Source organism: Octopus bimaculoides, chromosome 17 (genome assembly GCF_001194135.2).
Source record: "Octopus bimaculoides isolate UCB-OBI-ISO-001 chromosome 17, ASM119413v2, whole genome shotgun sequence".
In the NCBI taxonomy this organism is placed as follows: Eukaryota; Metazoa; Mollusca; class Cephalopoda; order Octopoda; family Octopodidae; genus Octopus; species Octopus bimaculoides.
In genome coordinates this window covers 19,289,447-19,312,173 of record NC_068997.1, presented here as the reverse complement: position 1 = coordinate 19,312,173, position 22,727 = coordinate 19,289,447, and the positions used below count along the sequence as shown (strand labels likewise).

The 22,727-nt window shown below is 35.5% G+C and overlaps 2 protein-coding genes and 1 long non-coding RNA gene across 6 annotated transcripts in view; 2 read left to right on the top strand and 1 right to left on the bottom strand.

Moving 5' to 3' along the window:
• Positions 1–522: 522 nt before the first annotated feature.
• LOC128249699 (uncharacterized) lies at positions 523–2,094 on the top strand. Its single transcript, XR_008265819.1, has 2 exons — positions 523–1,239; positions 1,616–2,094. It is a non-coding gene; the product is annotated as an uncharacterized LOC128249699 (long non-coding RNA).
• Positions 2,095–2,650: 556 nt separating this feature from the next.
• Positions 2,651–10,810, top strand: LOC106877883 (uncharacterized). 4 transcript variants are annotated; one of them, XM_052974069.1, is made up of 5 exons: positions 2,664–2,929; positions 4,234–4,435; positions 6,624–6,708; positions 7,362–7,438; positions 9,879–10,810. In XM_052974069.1, the coding sequence occupies exons 2-5, from the start codon at positions 4,273–4,275 to the stop codon at positions 9,884–9,886; spliced, it is 333 nt and encodes a 110-aa protein (XP_052830029.1). In that variant the 5' UTR covers positions 2,664–2,929; positions 4,234–4,272; the 3' UTR covers positions 9,887–10,810. The 4 variants fall into 4 exon arrangements, 3 of the variants coding, with proteins under 3 accessions (XP_052830029.1, XP_052830030.1, XP_014782411.1); XM_014926925.2 differs by having other exon boundaries at positions 2,674–2,929; positions 9,198–10,795; XR_008265818.1 differs by lacking the exon at positions 6,624–6,708 and having other exon boundaries at positions 2,651–2,929; positions 9,198–10,799.
• Positions 10,811–13,122: 2,312 nt separating this feature from the next.
• The window catches only part of LOC106877888 (uncharacterized), a 12,929-nt gene continuing 3,324 nt past the window's right edge, over positions 13,123–22,727 (bottom strand). Inside the window, exons 2-7 of the mRNA XM_014926932.2 lie at positions 20,485–20,693; positions 18,725–18,829; positions 18,347–18,419; positions 16,587–16,666; positions 14,761–14,956; positions 13,123–13,469 (exon numbers count right to left, since the gene is read on the bottom strand). Coding sequence (XP_014782418.1) covers positions 14,766–14,956; positions 16,587–16,666; positions 18,347–18,419; positions 18,725–18,829; positions 20,485–20,647 — 612 coding nt within the window. The 5' untranslated portion in view covers positions 20,648–20,693 and the 3' untranslated portion in view covers positions 13,123–13,469; positions 14,761–14,765. The remainder of the gene's footprint in view (positions 13,470–14,760; positions 14,957–16,586; positions 16,667–18,346; positions 18,420–18,724; positions 18,830–20,484; positions 20,694–22,727) is intronic.

Sequence of the window (22,727 nt, the reverse complement as noted above, 5' to 3'; positions counted from 1 at the left end):
AAAAGAGTATATGTATGTATGTATATATATGTATGTATGTATATGTATGTATGTATATGTATGTATGTATATGTATGTATGTATATGTATGTATATGTATGTATGTATATATATGTATGTATGTATATATATGTATGTATGTATATATATGTATGTATATATATGTATGTATGTATATATATGTATGTATATATATATATATATATATATGTATGTATATATATATATATATATATATATATGTATGTATATATATATATATATATCTATGTCTAAATATGTGTAGGTGTGTATATATATATATATATATGTATGTATATACATATGTATACATATCTATATATATCTATGTCTAAATATGTGTATGTGTGTATATATATATGTATATACATATGTGTATGTATGTATATTGTGTATATATATATGTGTGTGTGTGTGTGTATACATATATATGTATATATCTATATGTTTGTCCCTCCCATCACTGCTTGACAACCAGTGTTTTGTGTATTTATATCCTTGTATCTTAATGGTTTGGCAAAAGAGAGTGATAGAATAAGTATTAGACTTAAAAATAAGCCCAGGGGTCGATTTGTTCAACAAAAGCCCTTCAAGATGGTGCTCCAGCATGGCTGCAGTCAAATGACTGAAACAAGTAAAAGAATTAATCTCAGTACTTATTTCATCAGTTGCTTTTACCAAACCACTAGGTTACAGGGATGTAAACAAACCAACATCATTTCTCAAGGACTGGCTGCAAGCCAAACACAAAGACACACACACATACATGTGTGTTGTATGTACTTGTATGTGTGTTTACACAATGAACTTCCACACAGTTCTCATCTACTAAATTCACACACAAAGCATTGGGAGGTCCAGAGCTATAGTAGAGGACACAGAGGAACTGAACCTGTAACCACGTGGTTGCAAACCAAGCTTCTTAACCACACAGCTATGCCTGTGCCTATTGCCATTCCTGCAGGTTTCTTTCAGTTTTCATCTAATTTTATTTACATTAAAATTTCAACTGTTAATATTATTATTATTGCTTTTTTTATTACCTCTTCTTTTTTTTTATTTCCAGAAGGAAAATTTTTATTTAGGTCACTGTCACTGTTCAATGTACCTTGACGTCTGTTTATATTTGGCATATAAAATTATAGCCACTGACATCAGAATGAAATTATGTTGCTCAGAAAAGAACTACATTTGTGAATAGATTTTTCTGCATGTGTTGTGAGTATTTTAATATATTTCACACTACTATTATATCATCATTGTCATCATCATTATCATCATTTAGCATCCATTTTCCATGCTGGCATGGGTTAGACAGATTGACTGGAACTGGTAAACTAGAGAGCTGCACCAGGTTCCAGTCTGATTTGGCATGGTTTCTATGGCTGGATGCCCTTCCTAATAAAGGATTATTTTGTCATTGCAGCAGTGATGAGCTAGCAGAACCATCAGCATGTCGGACAAAATACTTAGTGGCATTTCATCTGTTTTTATGCTCTGAGTTCAAATTCGGCTACACACACAAATAGGTTAAGGTTCACTACAGCTGTTTCAGACATGTGAAAAAAACCTGTTTTTTAATTTTTTTTTGCAGATGAATTAGAATTTAAAAATTGGTTCAGAGAAAATAATATCAAGATGTGGACATCAGCAAAAGACATCATAATCATCATCATCATCACCAGCAGCAGCCCTTAACATCCATTTTCTATGCTGGCATGGGTTGGATGGTTTGACCAGAGCTGTACCAAGTATAGACCAAACTCAATGTCGTTATCTCATGCTTACTAGAAACACTTCTATCAAGCCTTTTCCTACATACACTAAGCACAACCAATGTATGTCTTCATGCATTCATTCATTTACTGCTAACACACCAGAGACATCTCTGTTAAACACAACTTATCTCTATACAGCAAGCTGTCTTGTTTGGAGGCATAATCTATGGACATATTAAAGAGAACAACAAAAGTTATAACCACTACTAACTTGGTCACCTAGATAGCGGGACCTGTTCATTGTAGGTTTCTTAATAAACAGAAATACCTAATAAAATCAACATGTATCATTTTACTGTTTCTTTTGTCTCTTCATTGATTGTATATTTTTATTATTTAAAAAAAAATTGTTATATTAATATATTTGTCTGCTTGTGTTTACTTTATGCATATTTCAGTATTATGTATACTTGTCATGTATTTGTGTGTACATCATTAATATATAAGTGCGTGTGTTTGTGTGTGAAAAGAGGGTGTCTGTCTCCAGAACACCAAAGTTGAATAACGTTTTCATGCTTGGATTTGTAAACTATGATAAGAATAACACCTGTCAACAAAGAATTTGTCCCAAGGAAAAGAATACTCGTATCCTATATGTTTTTGCATGCAAAATTCAAAAACAATGTGACATTTATCTGTATCACCCACAGTTTCTCTGTTCCACGATATCAACACAGAACAACGTGCGGCACAGACACGGGTAAAGTGAAACACAACACAGCGAATGTCATGGTAACAAGCTGCTAATGCCACGCTGTCTGTTGATTGGTTAAAATTACCCAAAATTTTCCAACTTTAATTCCTAACATCAGATGCTTTAATTTACGAGATAAAGTAATTGGTTGATCGTTACCAAAATTCAGTGTTACATCGATACATCTAAATTGAAAGCAATCTGAGCAAAATTAAAGGGGGCTTATTTTGCGAATGAAACTAACTAGATCCAAATTTAATTGTAAAAGTTTCATTTTGGACTATTTTTTACACAATTTGCCACTTTTTGAAAATTCTACGTAACACTTTAATAGATTGTGATAATTCTGCTCTCATTAACGCCGGAAAAACCTAAAGGCGTTCCATTTGACACGCGTCGTTGCAAATGTTTGTTTACAAACAAGGTTTATTTCGTCGTGAGTGGAATTTTTCACTTTTCTATACGTTCTTATCATAATTTCAAAATTCTTATTTCTGAAAAGATTTCTTGAAAAATTCATCCTTTTAGCTTATTAAATAGTGTGAAACTGGGAAAACACACGCACATGCACACATAAATACGTATACATATTGTACATTCCCATTTCTAAATATCTGTTTTATTTTATTTTTTACATGATTTCTTTTATCTTTACACACACACATACTCATATCTGTATCTATTTACATGCCCCTCTATATATTTATGTCATGGAATTATAGCCATGTAGCTTAACACCAAGATTCAATGTCTGTCTACCCCATGATTTCTTAAGTACATGTCAGCAAATATAATGGATTAAAAACTATGGTTTTCTGCTCCCCACCCTGCTGCTTTGTATCAGATCCACCTCACCCAAGAAGACTTATAGTTAATTAACCGTAGAAATAATTGTTATACTTATTCAAGTTCGTCAACTTTTTTAATTAAATTAACAACGGCGGCATCAGAAATGTTCAAATAAATGTAGAGCGTCTGTAACTAAAAACCTGGAAGTATTTACTTCCGGTCTTCTATGGTTCCTGGTTTCAAATTTCGGTGTTTGATTTCGCATTATATCCTGCTAAAGGCCACCAGTTAAGTACCAGCAAAGAGCTATGGTTTAATTCAGTCGATTGTATCATTTGTTTACACCCTTACCGTCTTTTGTTCAAGTCAGAAATCATTAATGTTAATAAAACGAATATTCTAGAATATCGGTTTAAACATCCAGTTATATTTTTGGGTGGCAAGCAAGGTGTGATGTCATCGAAGCTGGAGGTAAAAGGTTTGCCGACCAGTCCCTGGATTACATCAGAGAGGGGAGGCTGGTATGCATGGGCGACTGCTGGTCTTCCATAAACAACCTTGCCCAGAGGATAACTTTGTAGGTGTAATTCCATGGTCATTCATCACCAAAGGAGGTCTTTACCCTTACCCTGGTGTAACTACAGATGCCCCCACAAACTTTGTTTGCAAGGTATTGGCCAACATGCAGCTATAGTAGAAGACCACAACTGACAGTCCATGCAGTGGGATTAAAACTCTAAACATGTTCCAAAGCAAACTTCTTAACCACATGCCATGCTTGCGTGTGCACGCACGCACACACATCTCCTGTGTGTTTTCATTCATGCTCACAATCATATTGTGTTTTTCCTGTGTCTTTTAATTTCGTTTTAATTTTTGCATTTGTTGAAACCCTAATCAAGCAGGAGATTTATATTTGCAATTATTTAAATTTTTCTTTTTAATTTACAGACATTGAGTAAGTTTCAGTGTGCAGACAGTGACTTTAACATGAAGAACATGCTAATCATCGCTGTCCTTACTGCATTGATTACTTTTGTAGTTGGTTTTAGCTTCACATGTCATAAACCTGTGGATTGTTCTAGGTGTTTGATGATAGAAAGTTGTCAGAAAAGTCAATGTAACTGTTGTGAATTTTGTTCTAAAGTTATATGTAAGTATCACAGATTAAACTGCATCATATTATCTTTTCCTTTTATGCTTCACTTGTTTCAGACACTGGACTACGACCATGCTGGAGCACCATCTTAAAATAGTTTTAATTGAACAAATCAACCTTAGTACCTTTTTTTTTTTTCTTTCAAGTCTGTTATTCATTGACCCTTTAGCATTCATGTTATTCTGTCAAATGTAATGCTTAGTTATTCACATTCTTTTGAATTAATCATGCATTATCTTCTAGCTTCAGAATTTTGATGATGGTGTTGGGAAGTGGTTATACACCATTAGGTGTACTCCGCTTCCGTACATTAAATTTCTTGAAGAAACAACGGAACGCAGATTCTGAACAACACAACAATATTTATTTACTGTGGAATTCGGTAGCTCGTCGTCTTTGGTTACTGAGACGCCGTCAATGAAGTTCGTGGTTATTGGTGTAGCTCTAGTGCTGGAATGTTGGAGAGAGCTCTGTGGGACGTCTAGGTTCGACGGAGATCAGCGAACGAAGAGAGTGAGAAAAGGCGCCAAAGCTGGGTGTCGAACTCTACGCATGCGCATGAGACTCTTCCTGTATTCCTTCCGGAACTAGTCCCTGCGCATGCGTGGATAAAACTCCGGACATTGAATATATAACAGTCGTCTGCTATAGGTGTCACTACAATGGTATTGTTTGTTTTTAGAATGACATTGTAGAACAAGTGTGAGAGGCTGGATCTGGCCAGTTTGAACATAAAAGCAGTAAAATATTTAGGCCAGCTTCAGCTGGTTTAAATGCTAAAGGGTTAAACTGACAGAAAGGTTATAGATGGAATTCCTCTGATTATCAGCTTGTTGGATCAGAGTTGACCTGTGACTAAATAACCACAACCAAATGATTAACATACATCTTACAATGCCAGATACTTCTGGCAGCTCAGCAACTATTCTCAATGGCCCTACTGTTTACTTTGCCTTCACATGTATCATTAACTCGTTAGCATTTAAACTGGCCATATCCTGCTCAAATATTCTCCCTGTCTTATATATTAAAAAAAAGCTAGCTAGATCTAATCTCATACATCTATGGCCTTTTAAAGGTAAACAATCACATCACCAAATTCTCAAAACTGTAAGATAATCCATGATTAATTCAAAACAATTTGAATAAATAAGCTTTACATTTGACAAAGAAATCTAAATACTAAAAGGTTAAAGGTCTTTTTGTATCCTATAGTTGTCAGCTGTAGTTGCTAGACCCTTTGTTGTATCTTACTTAACCTTCTTTCTTCCACACACTGTCATCATTCAGCAGTCCCTTGTAACATTTCCATGTTTCTTTCCTCTTGGCATCAATGAGGGTGAGTACCCTACTATTATTGACTGTCACACATGCACTTTTTCACCAAGGACATCCTGATTAACACTGATACACTAATTCTCAATTTGGAGCACTTCACACCTCTAATCCTTAAGATGCAAAACATTAGCAACTTTGTACTTCTTACCAGGTTGAGTATACTGGATGTCTAGCTTCTCTTCTATAATTCTTTACATTCCACCTTCTTGCAACTCCTCCAGACCTGCTTCTTAGCTTTTAAGCTCTACCTACTACTTTATTTCATCATTATGTTTCCCCTTTACTTGTTTAAACCTTGCTCCATCTGGGTTGTGACTTTCAATTGGTTGTCTTGTTTCTCCTCATAGACATTACCGGATACTTTCTTGAACTTACATAAGGAATTGTGACCATTTCAGCTTCCATTCATTCCTTCAGTTTGTCTTCTATGCTTAAATTCATACATGTTATCTTGAAGTCACTGGTTGCTGGTCTCATGTTGTATGGTGCATTCTTCACTGAGGAAAGACTTAGTTCTCAAAGCTACCTGTCCCTGGTTTGCATGTTTGCCTAATTGGTAGATGATCAAATGGTTGGCTGGCTTGTTAACTATGTGTTGCAAACGGTCATATCATTTTCATCACAGAATTCCAAGAGCATTTCACCCTCTTCATTTCTTTTACTGTTAGCATAGCTTCCATGGACATTTGGGTAATCATTGTGATGTTGTCTAGCATGTTAAATGAGGTCCCCAGCCAACATAATGAGGTCTCTGTCATCTGTTATTGAGATAGGATCTAATAGAAATGGCTGTGTTACCTATAATTAACCACATATTATTATTTATTTTTTTTTTTTTTTGCAGATCACAGTTATTGGAAGTTTGAAGAATATTTCCCATTTAAAATAACTACTTACTTTCCTTTTGTTGTCACAAACAAGTATGATAGGTATATAACTTTGAATCTATATGATATTGTCATTTAAACATATTATTTTATTTTTTGCATAAGCAACCCCTCCTGCCATCAGAGTTCTTTGACAGGAGATATGATGCAATAGGATCAAAACAAGCTCATGATATTAGCTCTTCAATTGTGTATTTAAATTCCACAAGGATTCTGGGTTATTTTTCATGTTTTTTTTTTACTTAATTTTTGAGAGCAGTCAGGTTCATTTTTAGTATTCTTGTTTGTAAGAGCAGTCAAGTTTATTTCAAATATTCCCATTTTAAAAATCATCTCTGGCTAATCGTTGAGAGGACGTTGGTGTTGTGAGCAGTAAAGAAATAAGAAACTCTTAGGAAGGGCATCCAACAGTGGAAACCATGCCACAAGAGGCAATTGGAGTCTGGTCAACTCCATGTCAAACCGTCCAACCCATGCCAGCATGGAAAGTGGATGTTAAACGATGATGATGAGCACAGGGGTTGATTTGATTGATTTTAGGCATCTTCCTCCTAAAATTGTTGGCCCTGTACCAAAATTTCAAACCAATACTGCATCAAATATTTCTTGAGATTATTTCATGATCTGGAAGAAGGTACCAATCAAAAAGATAGACTCACTTCTCTTTTTGTATTTCCTGTTTAATGTTTTTCTAGATGTCAACCTAGTGTGAATGTTCTACATGTGAACAACCCAGTGTATTTGAATCCAGATTCTTCTGGTACCTCAGAACGTAAGTAATATTCTTACCCAAAACATACCCTCCTAATTTTCTCTGAGATTGTTTATAAGGTTAGATCCTACTTATGGTCTATTTCTATGGAACTAAACAGATGAGAGCAGCTAAATGTTAAAAAGAAAGAAAAAATCTTAAACCTTTTGAACCTATAAATATGCTTTAGTGGCTGCGACTTTGTTTGACTATATCTCTGGAAGGTGCAATATTGTCTGACCGGAGCAATCATGGATAAATTGGATGTTAAAATGTTGATTAATGATACATGTGTTTGTATGCATGCATGTGCATATATGTGTGTGTATGCATCTATACATGTGTGTATCCATGTATATGTATGTATGCATTATATATATATATATATATATATATATATATATATATATATATATATATATATATATATATATATATTTTATATATATTACTTATATTATTATTATTATCATATATATATATATATATATATATTGGTATGTTGGTGCAAACAGGAAAAATAGAACTTAAAATATGAGTATATGTATATTTTTATTAATATTTAGTGGAAATAAGAAGTCCATGCTAATGCACGAAACTTTTGGACCTTGAATCACTGTCACTTCTACTAAATAGTAATATACACACACACACATATATATATGTATATATATATATATATATATATAAACACATACATATATATATACACACACACACACACACACATATATATATACTCATATATGGGATAGACATGTGGCAAGAATGGATGAGGATAGCTATGTGAAAAAGTGCCACACCCTAGTGGTTGAGGGAACCTGTGGAAGAGGTAGACCCAGGAAGACCTGAGATGAGGTGGTGAAGCATAACCTTCGAACTTTAGGCCTCGCCGAGGCAATGACTAGTGACCGGAACCTTTGGAGATATGCAGTACGTGAGAAGACCTGTCAAGCCAAGAGAGAGCATAATCTGTGGCCTCTGCCAGAAGTGTAGCCAGCTCACTTATTCATATCTTTACTTCATTGGACACTAAACTCTGCTTGCGAAGACCTGTTGAGGCAAGTGAATTTGAATTTGAAATTGAAATCGAACCAAATTCGATGACTAGCACCCATGCCAACCTCTCCTTCATTGAACACTAAACTCTGCTTGCGAAGACCTGTTGGGGCAAGTGAAATCGAAATCGTAATTGAACCATATTCGATTACTGGCACTGTCCGAGCGTGATTATTGCCACAGCAGTGTCCGGCTTCCGTGCTAGTGGCACGTAAATAGCACCATTTGAGCATGATCGTTACCAGTGTCATCTTATTGCACTTGTACAGGTGGCACGTAAAAAACACCATTTTGAGCATGGCCGTTGCCAGTACCGTGTGACTGGCCCTCATGCCGGTGGCACATAAAAGCACCCACTACACTCTCAGAGTGGTTGGCGTTAGGAAGGGCATCCAGCTGTAGAAACTCTGCCAGATCAGAGTGGAGCCTGGTGCAGCCATCCGGTTCATCAGTCCTCAGTCAAATCATTGGAACATGATGCAGTCTGCTAACCAGTCAGATCATTTTGAACCATCTATCCAATGAATGCAAGCATAGAAGACAGATGGTGGTGGTAGTAGTAGTAATAGTAGTAGTAGTAGTAGTAGAAGATGATTTATGTACATTTAACTGATCTAATGCTGTTATGTACTGTCTTTGTTTATATATAAGTTTATTAATTAATAATTAAACTTAATATTGAATTAATAATGCCATTTATTTATTTTTCTATTTATTTCAGGTTGGTTTCATTCAATAACTTCATTATTTGTAGGTTAATTCCAGAACTATGGAAGATAGGAGTCTCTACACTACACTACATATCCTGTAGTCTGGCTAACCGTTGGGGCACTACCGATGACTTTGCAACCAGATCCCTACAAATGTCTTTGTCTTCTGCCTCTTGCACTGCATCTCTCATCTTTAGATCTGTCCACTCACAGGTGTTGCTTTGCCACCTCTTTCTCTCTCTGTCTCTGCATAGGGCCCTATTGCCTGCCTTATTTTTTTTTTTTTTTTTCACTTCCTCACTCGTGACACAATCTCTGTATGATATTCCTAGAAGTCTCCTGAAATCTCTGTAGTCTGGATTCGTCTTTCGATTTCTGCTGTCAGTGTCCATGTCTCACAGGAATATTGTACAATGATTTCTGAAGTTACTATATGAAAATAATAGTTAATGGTGGGATGATGTTGTTAGTATAGCTGGACAAAAGTAGCAAATTGGCAGAATTACTAGAACACGGGAGAGAACGTGCAGTGATATTTGTTCTGATGGTCTGCACTTTGATTTCAAATCTTGCTCAGATCAACTTTAAACCAATTTTATATTTCAGTCACTTAAAAAAAAAAAAAAAGATTTAATTCAAGTCTTTGGAACTGTTAAAGCTTCTAATGGGATGTCTTGCATTCTCTGTTCCAGCTCTTTAAGTTCTAAATGGTAGCACCTACATTATGGCTGATGCAAAGCTGTACCAATCTTGCTTTTCTTTGGGACATCATTGGTGGAATGTATGAAAAAAAAAGACCTTCATCAATCTGCAAGTGTTAATCTTCCATACAAACACACACACACACACAAAGAAAAAAAACTTGTCCAGACCAATGCTTTTGAAAGGAACTTTCTGACTGAATGCAGAAATCTATGGTCAGAGATGTCAAGAATTAGACTAGCAAAAACAATTTTTATGAGTACTGATACAATCTAATGATCTAATAGTAATGTTGGTTTCCTAGTCATGACACTCCAACATTTTCAAAAATAGTTTTCAATGATGAAAGCATTCAACTTTCATTACAAAACTGTTATACACTTTACTTTGCTTTTCATTCATTTTATTATTATTATTAATAATGATTATTAATAATAATTTTATCCATTAATTAAGTTTCAGACATGTGAGAAAAATTTCCATATCAAACTTAATTTTCATGTTATCCTTTCAGTTAGTTTCAACTGTAAAAATTATCTTTTAGTTTATCTTTTTAGAAAATTTACTGAGAAATATTTTAACACTCTTTAATCCAGTTCAATGCCAGTAGAAAATATAGGCCATTTTTACAAAAATAATCTTCACTTTATAGAAATTTAGTCTCATCTGAAACTGTTGAATTACAATATTCTTCCTCTCCTCGTCTTTGATACTTCCATTGAAATTTTTTAAGTAAACAAATGATTACATTTAAATAATAAGTCTATCATTTTATGTTTTCAAATTATTTTGTATGCATTGCTAGTAATGAAGAATAGAGCTTAAAACTATCCATGAAATTTGTTTTTTATCTGTTCTGATATTTACAAAATTTTATAAATCAAGGAAATAAACTTAATTCTCTGTTTGTAATAGATAACATCTAAAATCTCCATATCTTGTTTGTAATAATTTATATATCTTATAAATCCTGTTAACATTCCATTTTAAGGCAAAGCAACTCAAGACCTTCTCTTTGTAAAGTGAAGTTAGCTTACACAGAACCCATGTCTTTCTAGATGCCACTATACAAAAGATTTAAATACACTGCTTGAAATGCTAAATGTCCATTAGTTTAACCATGCTTCTACCTATACTATGTTTGTGTGTGTATTACACACATATATATATATATATATATATATATATATATATATGTTTATATACTTTATTTGTGGATTAACAAGGCAACCAGTGGTTTCATGGAGAAAGATCTCCACAATTATTCAAGTGATCCATTCGAGAATGTTGTTATTTATCTCCATTTTGGATGAGAATACATGAGGTAATGTGAGATTTCAAAATAAACACTCAAGTTAGAGAAATAATATCTTAATTCCTCTGCATTGGCCCTGGATTTTGCATATGCATATTGTATAAATATGTGTGTATATACATGTATATTCATATTTGAGTGTGTATGTATGTATGTATATGTATGTATCCAACTTAATGTGGATGTATTTTTATATCAGCAAATACCATGTTATATATATATACATATATATATACATATATATATATATATATATATATATATATATATATATATATATATATATATATATATATATATATATATATATATATATATATATATATATATATATATATCTGAAAAGGTCTTTGTTTTTATTTTTACATATTGACTTTAGATAAATTCACCTTATAGTTCAACCTGTTCACATTCAGATTCCTCTGTCAAATGTAATACTTATTTATTCATATTGATTTGAATCAATCAGGTATTATCTTGTGGTTTTGAGATTTTGATTATGTGACTTTAATGTAAGGTACATGTGAGAGGTCAAATCTGGTTGGTTTGAACATAAAACAAGTAAATGTGGGCTGGATATATCTGGTTTATGTGCAAAAGGGTTAAATGCAATCATTTGTTCATTCATGCTTACAGAAATACCCATATTTTCCAATGTTGTTATACAAGGTTAGGAGTAGAGAAGAGTTTTAAGAAATTCCTCAGTGAAGAAATCCCCCTTTGGTCATGAATGACCATGGGTTTGCACCTAGAAAGTTACCCTCTGAAGCACAAATCCAGACAAGGTTGTTTAAGAAAGACCAGCAGTTGCCCATGCATACCAGCCTCTCCTCTCCATGCCAATGATGTTATCCAAGGGAAAGGTAAAGGCCGAAACAGCTTGGCACCAGTGACGTTGCAACTCATTTCTACAGATGAATAAACTGGAGCAATGTGAAATAAAGGGTCTTGTTCAAGAACACAATACACAACTTGGTCCAGGAATTGAACTCACTACCTCGTGATTGTGAGCCTGAAGCTCAAATCACTAAGCCATGCACCTTTCCTCAGTAAACTTTATAAGACAAACAAATTGAAAGCCCACTGCACAGCACCCTTGCAAGTGTCTTTTCCTATAGCTTTGGATCAACTAATTGTCTTGTGAGTGAATTTGGTAGGTGAAAACTGACAGAAGCCCGTCGTATATATATATCATCATCACTTAACGTCTGTCTTCCATATATGCATGGGTAGGATAGTTGACAGGAGCCAGCCAGATAGGAAACTACCTGATATATATGATGATCATCATCATTTAACAACTATTTTTTTATGCTAGCATGTGTCAGACAGAACTTGTTGAGGGATATTTTCTACAGCTGGATGCTCTTCCTGTTGCCAATCCACATTTGCTTCCTTGCAAGGGTAGTATTTCTCCATGTTCAGACATATTTATCACAGAAGATTTGAGATGAATAATCTTGCTTGTATGACGAGGATGTTCATTTACAACCATCACATGGTGTCTAGGTAAGGGCATACACACATACACACACACACAATGGGCATTTTCTAGTGTCCACTGACAAATCTTTCGTCAGCCAGGAATTATAACCCAAGGTATCACACAGTGGTCCTGAACCCAAGACCACAATTGGGAAATAAACTCCTTAATCACACACACACAAACATACACACATGTGTATGTGTATGCCCTCACTTGACAACTGGTGATAGCTTGTTTAAATCATTGTCAGTTTAGCAAGAGACCAATAGCATAGGAAAACCTGACTTAAAAATAAGTACTGAGAGCAATTTGTCTGATTAAATAACACTTCTAGATAATGCCCTAGCATGGGCACAGTCCAATGACTAAAACAAGTAAAAAATAAATAAAAGAAATGATGATGCTAAGATAAAAACTACATCCACTCTCTGACTTGCTTTAAAATATTTTATTTCTGGGTAAAATACATCAAGTAATAAATGCATGAGTTAATAAAAATATGCTTAAACACTTAAATGCATAACAGATTCGTAACAAAATTTGAAATGCCTTCATCAATAAGAAATATTATAAATAACGTGGAAATAACGTGACAAGAAAAACATTAACATCATATTGTGTTGGTGATAAAGTTATTTTTGCTTGGCTATTGATAACATCTTTCCACTATTAACTACTATCTCTATAACAATAATATAAAAAGGATTTTGAATACAGTTTACAGACAATGAAGTTTGAATCACTAGAATCATCTGAATGCTTCCTTTTGGAAAATATAATCTGAAATAAGCAGAAAATTATTATATAAATAAGCAGTGCAAAATAGTCTGAAATTTATAGACATGGACATAATTCACCTTCTGATCAGTAGAGGATCAGTTAAATATCGATGATAGATGTATTTATATTAATTTGGATTTTTCTTTTTGCATTTAGATGCAGGGTTTAGATGGTGTGGTTGGTGTTAGGAAGGGAATCCAGCCATAAAAACCCTGCCAAAACAGACAGAGTAGCCTGGGATAGTCTTCTACCTGGCTGACCCCTGTCAAACTGTCCAACCCATGCCTGCATGGAAGGCAGGCGTTAAATGATGATGATGATGATGCAGGTATGGGTGTGTGTGGCAAAAAGTTTGCTTCCCAATGTGGTTCTGGGCTTAGTCCCACAGTGTAGGCCCTTGGGCAAATGTCTTCTGTTATAGCTCCAGGATTAAAAGCCTTGTAAATGGATTTGGTAGACAGAGAATAAAAGAAACTGTGCCATGTGTGTGTGTGTTTTCACCATTACTTGACAACTGGTGACCACCAAATTATTGATTTGTCTCTATGGCCCCATAATTTAGTGGTTCAGCAAAAAAAAAACAAAAAAAAAACTGATAGAATATCAGCTTTAAGACAAAATAAGTACTGGAATCAATTTTACTAAACCCTTCAGGGCTGTGCCTCAGCATGGCTGCAGTCAAATGACTGAAACAAGTAAAAAAAACTCTTGTTAACAAGTACCTGTTTCAAGGCAAGCTAATATTTCTCCATGGCCAGATGTGTTTTTGCAGGATATTGGAAATGAACGACATTGCTTGTTTGATAGTGACACTTGTTTACAATAATCACACTATGTCAAGACAAAGCGAAACAAACACACACATACATACAAATGCATGCTTGCATATATGCATGTACGAGGGGGTGCTGCAAAGTTCCTGGCTTTAAGGGTATTGCAAAAGGCCTGGTTGGAGGCCCAACCTTCAGAGTTCTTTTATAAGGCTTAGAAGAATTGAAGGACCACTGCAATAAGTGTGTGAATCTGAGAGGGGAATATGTTGAATAAAATCATAATTAACTGATCCTCCTGTATTTTCTTTTACCCAAAGCCAGAGACTTTTCAACACCCCACTGTATGTATGTGTGTGTGTGTGTTTATATATGTGTGTACGAGTGTGTGTGTGTGTGTGTGTCTATATGTGTGTACGAGTGTGTGTATGTGTTTATATATGTGTGTACGAGTGTTTATATATGATGCAGTGGGGAAGCAAGTCAAAGGTAAACTCGATGAAAATACAAACAATACAAACCTTAATTAACACTGGTAACTCTCGATCTCACTTATATGAAATCCTTCTTTATCCTTTACTTGTTTTCCAGATTCATCAGCACAATAACAACTTGACCCACTACACTGAATGTTCTCGTAGCTACCCTTTTTGGTGCACAGAAACAGTTTCCCAAGTAACCCTGATTTCTTATAGTTAACTTTGTGTCTAGCACAGTCTGTAAAGTTAAGAAATAAAATATATGATTATAGAGAACAAAACAGAAATCTATCTAGAAGATTAGTACAATTCTTTTACACTGACAAGTTAAAGCTTCCAATAAGAGAACTGCTCCTATCCTCAACAGACATGTTACATTTTACCAAATTTATTCTTAAGTGCAGATGTTATCCACTGAAGCAATTTAAGTTCATTGAGTAAATAGAATTCATTGAAACAACTTTTGAATTGACCCCAGTTCACATATAAAGACGTGTATTAATCTAAAGCAGGGCTTCTCAACTATTTTTTATCAATGAACCCCTTTGATTACTATTTTACTCCAGTGGACCCCCCATAGCCACTTAATGCTTAAAATCTAGTCTTATAGAAATGTCTTTCAAAATTCCTATTTTGTTGTAAAATGCCAAAGAAAGAAACCTAGCCCTTTCTTGCAATACATACATATAAAGCAAAATTTTTTCAGGGGCCCTTAAAATACTATTGTGGATCCCCAATTTACTGTTTTGGGGCGTGGACCTCCCAAAATTTGATATAGACCCTGGTTGAGAACCTGTGATGTAAAGGAAAGCTGCTATTGTTCTTTGAAGAAATTTTAGAAATATCAAATAAAAAGATCTGCAATCATATGTTTTAACTTTGATCCTTAACACAGGTTCCTCCTTTGATCCCTAAACACACGTTTGACACTGACACGCTTCCATCATCTATATAAATAAAAGTGAAACTCTGTCTGTCCAGGATCCCTGAATCTCAGTCTACGTTTGCTCTACATAGACATACTATACCCTTTTTTGGAATCAGGATGATCCTGAGATTGAAAATCTGACCTTCATTTGGTTGTTGAACAGCCAGCATTGGGATCTGATGTAAGAGCATGTGTGCTGCTATTTCTAGCAGGTAAGGCAACTGTGAGAGGTTGGGGGGGGGGGACAAACACAGACACACATACATATATATATATATATATATAGGAAAATGAAAAAAAGGCAGAATGCTAAACTGGAAGCATATTTTAATAAAGATCTCTAACCAGTTTTCATTGCGAAAAGCAAATTATCAAGAAGAAGGAGAATGAAAATGTTTATTTCATTTTCCTATTATTTCTCCATGTGCGGTTAACACAACCCCACTATTTACTGACTTATATATATATATATATATATATATATACACACATACATATATATACATATATACGACGGGCTTCTTTCAGTTTCCGTCTACCAAATCCACTCAAGGCTTTGGTCGGCCCGAGGCTATAGTAGAAGACACTTGCCCTTGCCCAAGATGCCACACAGTGGGACTGAACCCGGAACCATGTGGTTGGTAAGCAAGCTACTTACCACACAGCCACTCCTGATGTGAATGTTTAATTTTTTAGAATGATACTATTGGATAGATATGAGAGGCCAAATCTGGTTGGTTTGAGCATAAAATAGATAAGTTATTTGGGCTGGATATGGCTGGTTTACATGTTGAAAGGCTAAGGGTTTTGATTTTTATTTACTCTTGTCATTTCAGTTCTATAGAAGAATGGTCTTATAAATAATCTCAGCTTGGAGACAACAAGGAAAGAACAATGAAGAGTGGAGTGTTGGAAAGAATAGGTTAGCAAGATTACTTACTACAAGACAAGGGAGTAAGATGATTGATATGCAGAGCTGTATATCCTGTAAGTATTTGTCCCTTAAAGCTGCAGTAACATCTAGAAAGAAAAATAAATAAATAAGTAAAACAAGAAATAAACAAACAAAAAAAAAAAAATGAAGTGAGTCCGTTTTGATGGGCACCTTCTTCCATGCCACGAAATAATTTTAAGAAATATTGGTTTCAGATTTTGGCACATGGCCAGCAATTTTTTTTGGGCGGTGGGGGCGGTAAGAACGTAAACAGACAACAATAATGATAGATGATGTGAAGACAAACAGAAAAAATAATAAAAAGATGGACAGGGAAAAACAAGGATGGATCATTTGCAAGTTTCTCTCATCAGTCAAGTTACGAAATTATCCTTACAGTTTCGGGCAGTTACACTTGAGACTGTTCAAATCTGGTTGCCCCCAAAAATCTAAGCTGAGAGCTTTAATTTTTTTTGAGGGAAAGCAAGCGAATGTGTATGGCAACAAAGATAAAAAAAAAGAAAACCAGAGAACATGTTATACAATTACAAATACAAACAAGAAAATAACAAAGTAAAGGGTAAAGACCCACTTCGATTATGAATGATCATGGGGTTGCATCAAGAAAGTTACTCTCCGAGGCACAAGTCTGGGCAAGGTTGCTTATGGAAGACCAGTAGTTGCCTATGCATATCAGCCTCCTCTCCCCATGCCACTAATAGTAATTAAAGGAAAGGGCAAAGGCTGATACAGCTTGGCACAAGTGATGTTGCAACTCATTTCTACAGCTAAGTGAACTGGAGCAACGTGAAATATAGTGTCTTGCTCAAGAATACAACTTACAGTCCAGTCTTGGAATTGAACTCACTATCTCATGATTGTGAGTCCAATGTTCAAACCACTGAGCCGTGTGCCTTACACACACAAACACACACACACACAAACATATACATATATATGTGTAGGCAACTGGGGGTGCCTTTTTGTGCTGTTTGTTCCCACAACCAATTGACAACTGGTGTTGGTTTGTTTATGTCCCTGTAATTTATTGGTTCAGCAACAGAGACTAATAGAATAAGTATCAGATTGAAAAAAATAAATAAATAAAAAAATAAATAAATACTGGAGCCGAACTGTATGACTAAACCCTTCAACGTGGTGCCACAACACGACCACAATCCGATGACTGGAACAAGTAAAAGATTTAGTGTTCTAGAATGCAAATAGCCAAGTGAAGAACTAATATCAGGATGCTGTTTTTATCATTTTCATCTCACTACATTGTGCCTCATCTCATATAAACCAGGGGTGTTTTATCTTTCATTTTTTTTTTTACTTGTTTCAATCATTAGACTGCGCTCCTGCTGTGTCAGGCCTTGAGGAATTTTAACCCAGTACTTATTCTATTAGACTCTTTTGTCAAACTGCTAAGTCATGAGAGACATAAACAGACAAACATCATTAATCAAGAGGTTATGGGAAACAAACAAACAAACACACACACACACACAGACACATATGACAGGCTTCTTTCAGTTTCCGTCTGCCAAATCCACTTGCAAGGCGTTGGTCAGCCCAAGGTTGTAATAGAAACACTTGCCCAAGGTGCCATGCAGTAGGACTGAACCTGGAGCCATGTGGTTAGGAAGTGAGCATCTTACAACACAGCCACTCTTATGTCTATATGCTTATAAGAAATCAACAACTACATGTTCAATAGACAATTCTACAAAACTGGAATAGTACATAGATTCAATGTTACGTACATGTCGTTGTGGCAGATGACAGTATTATTAAATGAAGGCTTTTTCTCTTGCAGTTGGTTGAGGAAACTGTGATCTGAAAATAAATAAATAAATAAAATCTGGTTAATTTATAATGTGGAAGGCTAAAGCTTATAGAGCTTTTGTATTTGATTAACAAGATTCTTGATGTGAATTTGTGAGGTGCTTTTATTCAAGATCCCAGAGTATATAGATGTTAAGGAAACACATGTAACATGGAATTACAATATATCACATTTTCCAGTTTTTGTTTACACACATGCATGCATAGCCACTACAAGTAGCCACTTCCTTCCTGACTAAAAGATACACTGTCCAAAAATTGAAACCAACAAAAGTATAAACACTCCAAAAACATACCTTTAGTACATTTCTTGGTATATGGATTACACAAAAGTCCTGTAGCACATTCCAAATGAGTTTGCAGAAGCATTTTGGTTGTAGAGATGCAGATTTCATCTTCCTCTGGAATAAATGTACAAAAGCTTACTTTAATACAAGAAATTGAACCATTTCATCTACTTAAAAGATTCAAAAAGGACAAAGTTCAAATTTTGGTTTCTTTGAAGAGAAATAACTGACAGAGAAATATGAGAAATCTATCTCTATCATTACAGAGTAGACAATGAACAAGTATACCTTGCACTGGTTCTTTTGTTTTACTCCTCGCTAAACTGAAAGAAAAACTGAATTATCTGCCTCATTCAAAGATTTCACAATATATCTGTAATATATTGTGGAGTTGTGGGTCAGAAGATGAAAGCATGATTCTGAACTCACTTACTCTTTTACTTGTTTCAGTCATTTGACAGTGGCCATGCTGGAGCACCGCCTTCAGTTGAGCAATTCGACACCAGGACTTATTCTTTGTAAGCCTAGGACTTATTCTATCGGTCTCTTTTTGCCAAACTGCTAAGTTATGGGGACGTAAACACACCAGCATCGGTTGTCAAGCGATGGTGGGGGGACACACAGGCACACAAACACACATATATATATACATATATACGACGGGCTTCTTTCAGTTTCCGTCTATCAAATCCACTCACAAGGCTTCGGTCGGCCCGAGGCTATAGTAGAAGACACTTGTCCAAGGTGCCACGCAATGAGACTTAACCTGGAACCATGTGGTTGGTAAGCAAGCTACTTACCACACAGCCACTCCTGCGCTTAATTTGGTAATTTTTCTTTTTCTTTTTCCTTTTTTTCTTGTTGCAACAGAAGCACTTCATTATTTTAATGTTCATGTAGTAAGCTACAAAATTCTTGCATTCACCTGATTTCCTGTAATTCAGACTGCCTTATGGTCACAGCAAATAAAATGGAAAAGACGTTGCCCAGGAAGATGGTGAGGGAGATGCGCTGGAATAGCCACTCTGATTCATGGGGTTTGAACCTGCAGATAGCCATCTCCACCCTAATTGTGGTGAGCAGGGATATGGTCTGGGGCCGAGAACACTGGAGATCTCCACCATTACTGGTTCAACCATAAACCTTCAGAGAATGACTGATGCTTTGGCAGTTTGCTTTTCTCAACCTAATGAGCAGCAGAGTCTGGACTTGTAGCTGAACACACCAAGTTGCCACTAGAGAAGGTATCACAGCATGTGGCATCCCAGACGAGGGGCCTCATACCATCAAGTTCTATCTGAAATATAAACTGTAGTTTTATCTGAGGTTTGACAAACTTTAAGCGTAAGGTGGCGAGCTGGCAGAAATATTAGCACGACAGGCAAAAGCACCAGTTGCGTACTGGGGTCGATCTAATAGACTGGCCCCCTCCCCCAAAATTTTGGGCTTTGTGCCTAGAGTAAAAAAGAATAAATTCTAAACATGACTGGAGTGAAGCTAACCACAAACTCAATTGTTATCTGGCGTACATATATTATAAACATCAAACCTCAGTGTTGACTAGAGTACAGCCAACTATAAGCCAGACCCTGCCAAAACTGACAGTGAAGCCTGGTGCTGTCAAACTGTCCAACCCATGCCAGCAAGGAAAGCCGACGTTAAATGATGATGACTATACGTTGCACAACATATTTGTGAATACAAGCATAAACACAATTTATCAGGTTTACAAGTTAAATGGATGATGCAATTTAAACTCTCATACTTACTAATGAATTTCACACAAATTTTACAGCAACCACATTTTAGAGTTTTCTCACAATTTTCCACAGAAGGACAGCTAGAACAGTCCTGATTGTCACACTTATAGACAAAGCCAGCAGCCAAGGTAAGCAGTGCCGTGAAGACTATGGTAAATAGTATGTTCTTCATATTGATATCACTGTCTTCTTGATTAGGGTGTCAGCTTATATAGAAACTGAAACAAAATTAAAAGTAAGGCAGAATAGTTAAGCATAATATGAGGGTGTTCATGACAACATACACAATTATTATTATTATTGAGTGAGATAGCAGGGCATGCCATCAAAGTGACACGGGGGTAAAATATACGAAGCCCAGTATACCCATCATGACTACCCGTCTGATAAGGGTACATCAAGCACATGCATCACAACCATATGTGCATGACATAGTGGTCTCATATCAAGATAAACAGCACATGACCTTGCAGGTGGGGCCCAGTTAGAATTTTCTTCAGGTCAAGTAGCCCATCCCGCTCAAAAGGTCCTTGAATAAAGGTTGTTTGAGGATGTCAAGCGAAATACCCATGTTTTCAAAGGTGAATTATCCAAACCCCAAAGAATTCCACTCAATTCTGTGCCCACATGCCCCTTCTGTCGCTATCTCTTAACTATTTCTAAGAGGAGTAATATTTCCATGAGGCCAGACATGTTTTTGTAGAATACTGGAAATGAACAACACTGCTTTTATGACAGTGACACTCATTTACAATAATTATATAATTATAAGGAGACGCAAACATACACACACCAACACTCACATACATATGCACACATATATGTGCATATGCACATATATGCATGATGGGCTCCTATCAGTTTCTGTCTACTAAAGCCAATGCACTTCATATTACTAACCCTTACTGGTTAATTGCACTCATTTTTAAATGCACAGGGCAAGTAGAAGGATTATCAACAAATGCTACAGTTTGCAGTTCACAGTCAGTTGAATTAAACCACTGTTCATTACTAATACTCATTTGACAACTTATTGCTCCTAAGAGGATGAAATACCAATTCAAACATAGTGAAATATTGCTACTGGAAGTCCTAGAAATAAAAGGTTTGCAAAAGTAGCCTTTTTATTAACGAGTCATCTGCAGATTTCATTAATTGTTGTACTGCAATTATGTCATATGCATCTCAAGTCTAGAATGTTTTGGATCAAATACAATTAAATTGTGTAGCCCTATTTAATCAAATTTGGTGATTTAGAGTTGTTTGGCCAAAATGCAATCGTATCCACTACGGTGTATTCTCATATGACACTCAGGTACCATCTCAAAGGATTAGAAGTTAGACCAGGGGTTTTCAAACTGTGGTCCGCAAGGACAAGACAGGGGGTCCGTGGACAGCAAATACTTTTTATGGGCAATTTGATTTTATATATGTTTTTTAATCAAAATCTTTTAATTAACAATAAACCTATTTGTTAAATACTATTAAATAAATAAATGTAAAACTATATGTTATTTTAAGCAAATATTTATGTATAAATTTCATAAACGTTTATAAGGGGGTCCCTAAGGTAAAGCCTGAAATATAAAGGAGTCTGCAAGTCAAAACGTTTGAAAACCCCTGAGTTAGACCGCTTGATCTTTCCCCATCTGACTGATACAACTGCCACAGGCTCCTGTATACACTGTATACCTATTTTTAATGGCTCAATTATCATTCTGATTTCACTTAGAGTAACAACTAGTGTTATATTCATAAGACCAACCATGAAGAACCTAAGTATCCAGTTGTTTTTCACAGCTGCTGCATTCATTAGCTGTTATGCAAGTACCAAGTGGTGCAATAACAATACAATGATTTAATGAGATTGAATGTATTCATGTTTGGTTGGTAATGTAATGACTAGATGTAGGCTGCATGTAAATGGCGAATGAACACTCACTAAATATAACTATAACAGTTTTTATTTTGGTAGAGATTCATTGCAAGATGTACAAAGGCTGGAGTAATGTTGGAGTGATGTTATGGTGAGCTGAGTTGAGGGGACCTACCGATACTGTGAAGAGCTGAGAGCTGTAGATGCCGCAGTAGTGAAGGGGCCAAAAGAGAGAGCTTGTCATAGTGAGCTTCAGTAAAGTTTGCTGTAAAATTTTACCAACTCACCACCATGCTTTTCACAAAAAAAAAACAAAAAAACCCTTGGATTTTTCACATGGAATCAACTCCCTTGGCCTCCTACTATGCTGCAAATC

What these genes read in the sequence shown, in the direction of transcription:
- LOC106877883 (XM_014926925.2), top strand. Translation starts at nt 4,273, where the DNA reads ATGAAGAACATGCTAATCATCGCTGTCCTTACTGCATTGATTACTTTT. An exon ending in GTCACAAACAAGTATGATAG is followed by an intron (nt 6,709 to 7,361) that starts GTATATAACTTT and finishes ATGTTTTTCTAG; the next exon opens with ATGTCAACCTAGTGTGAATG. An exon ending in TTCTTCTGGTACCTCAGAAC is followed by an intron (nt 7,439 to 9,197) that starts GTAAGTAATATT and finishes TATTTATTTCAG; the next exon opens with GTTGGTTTCATTCAATAACT.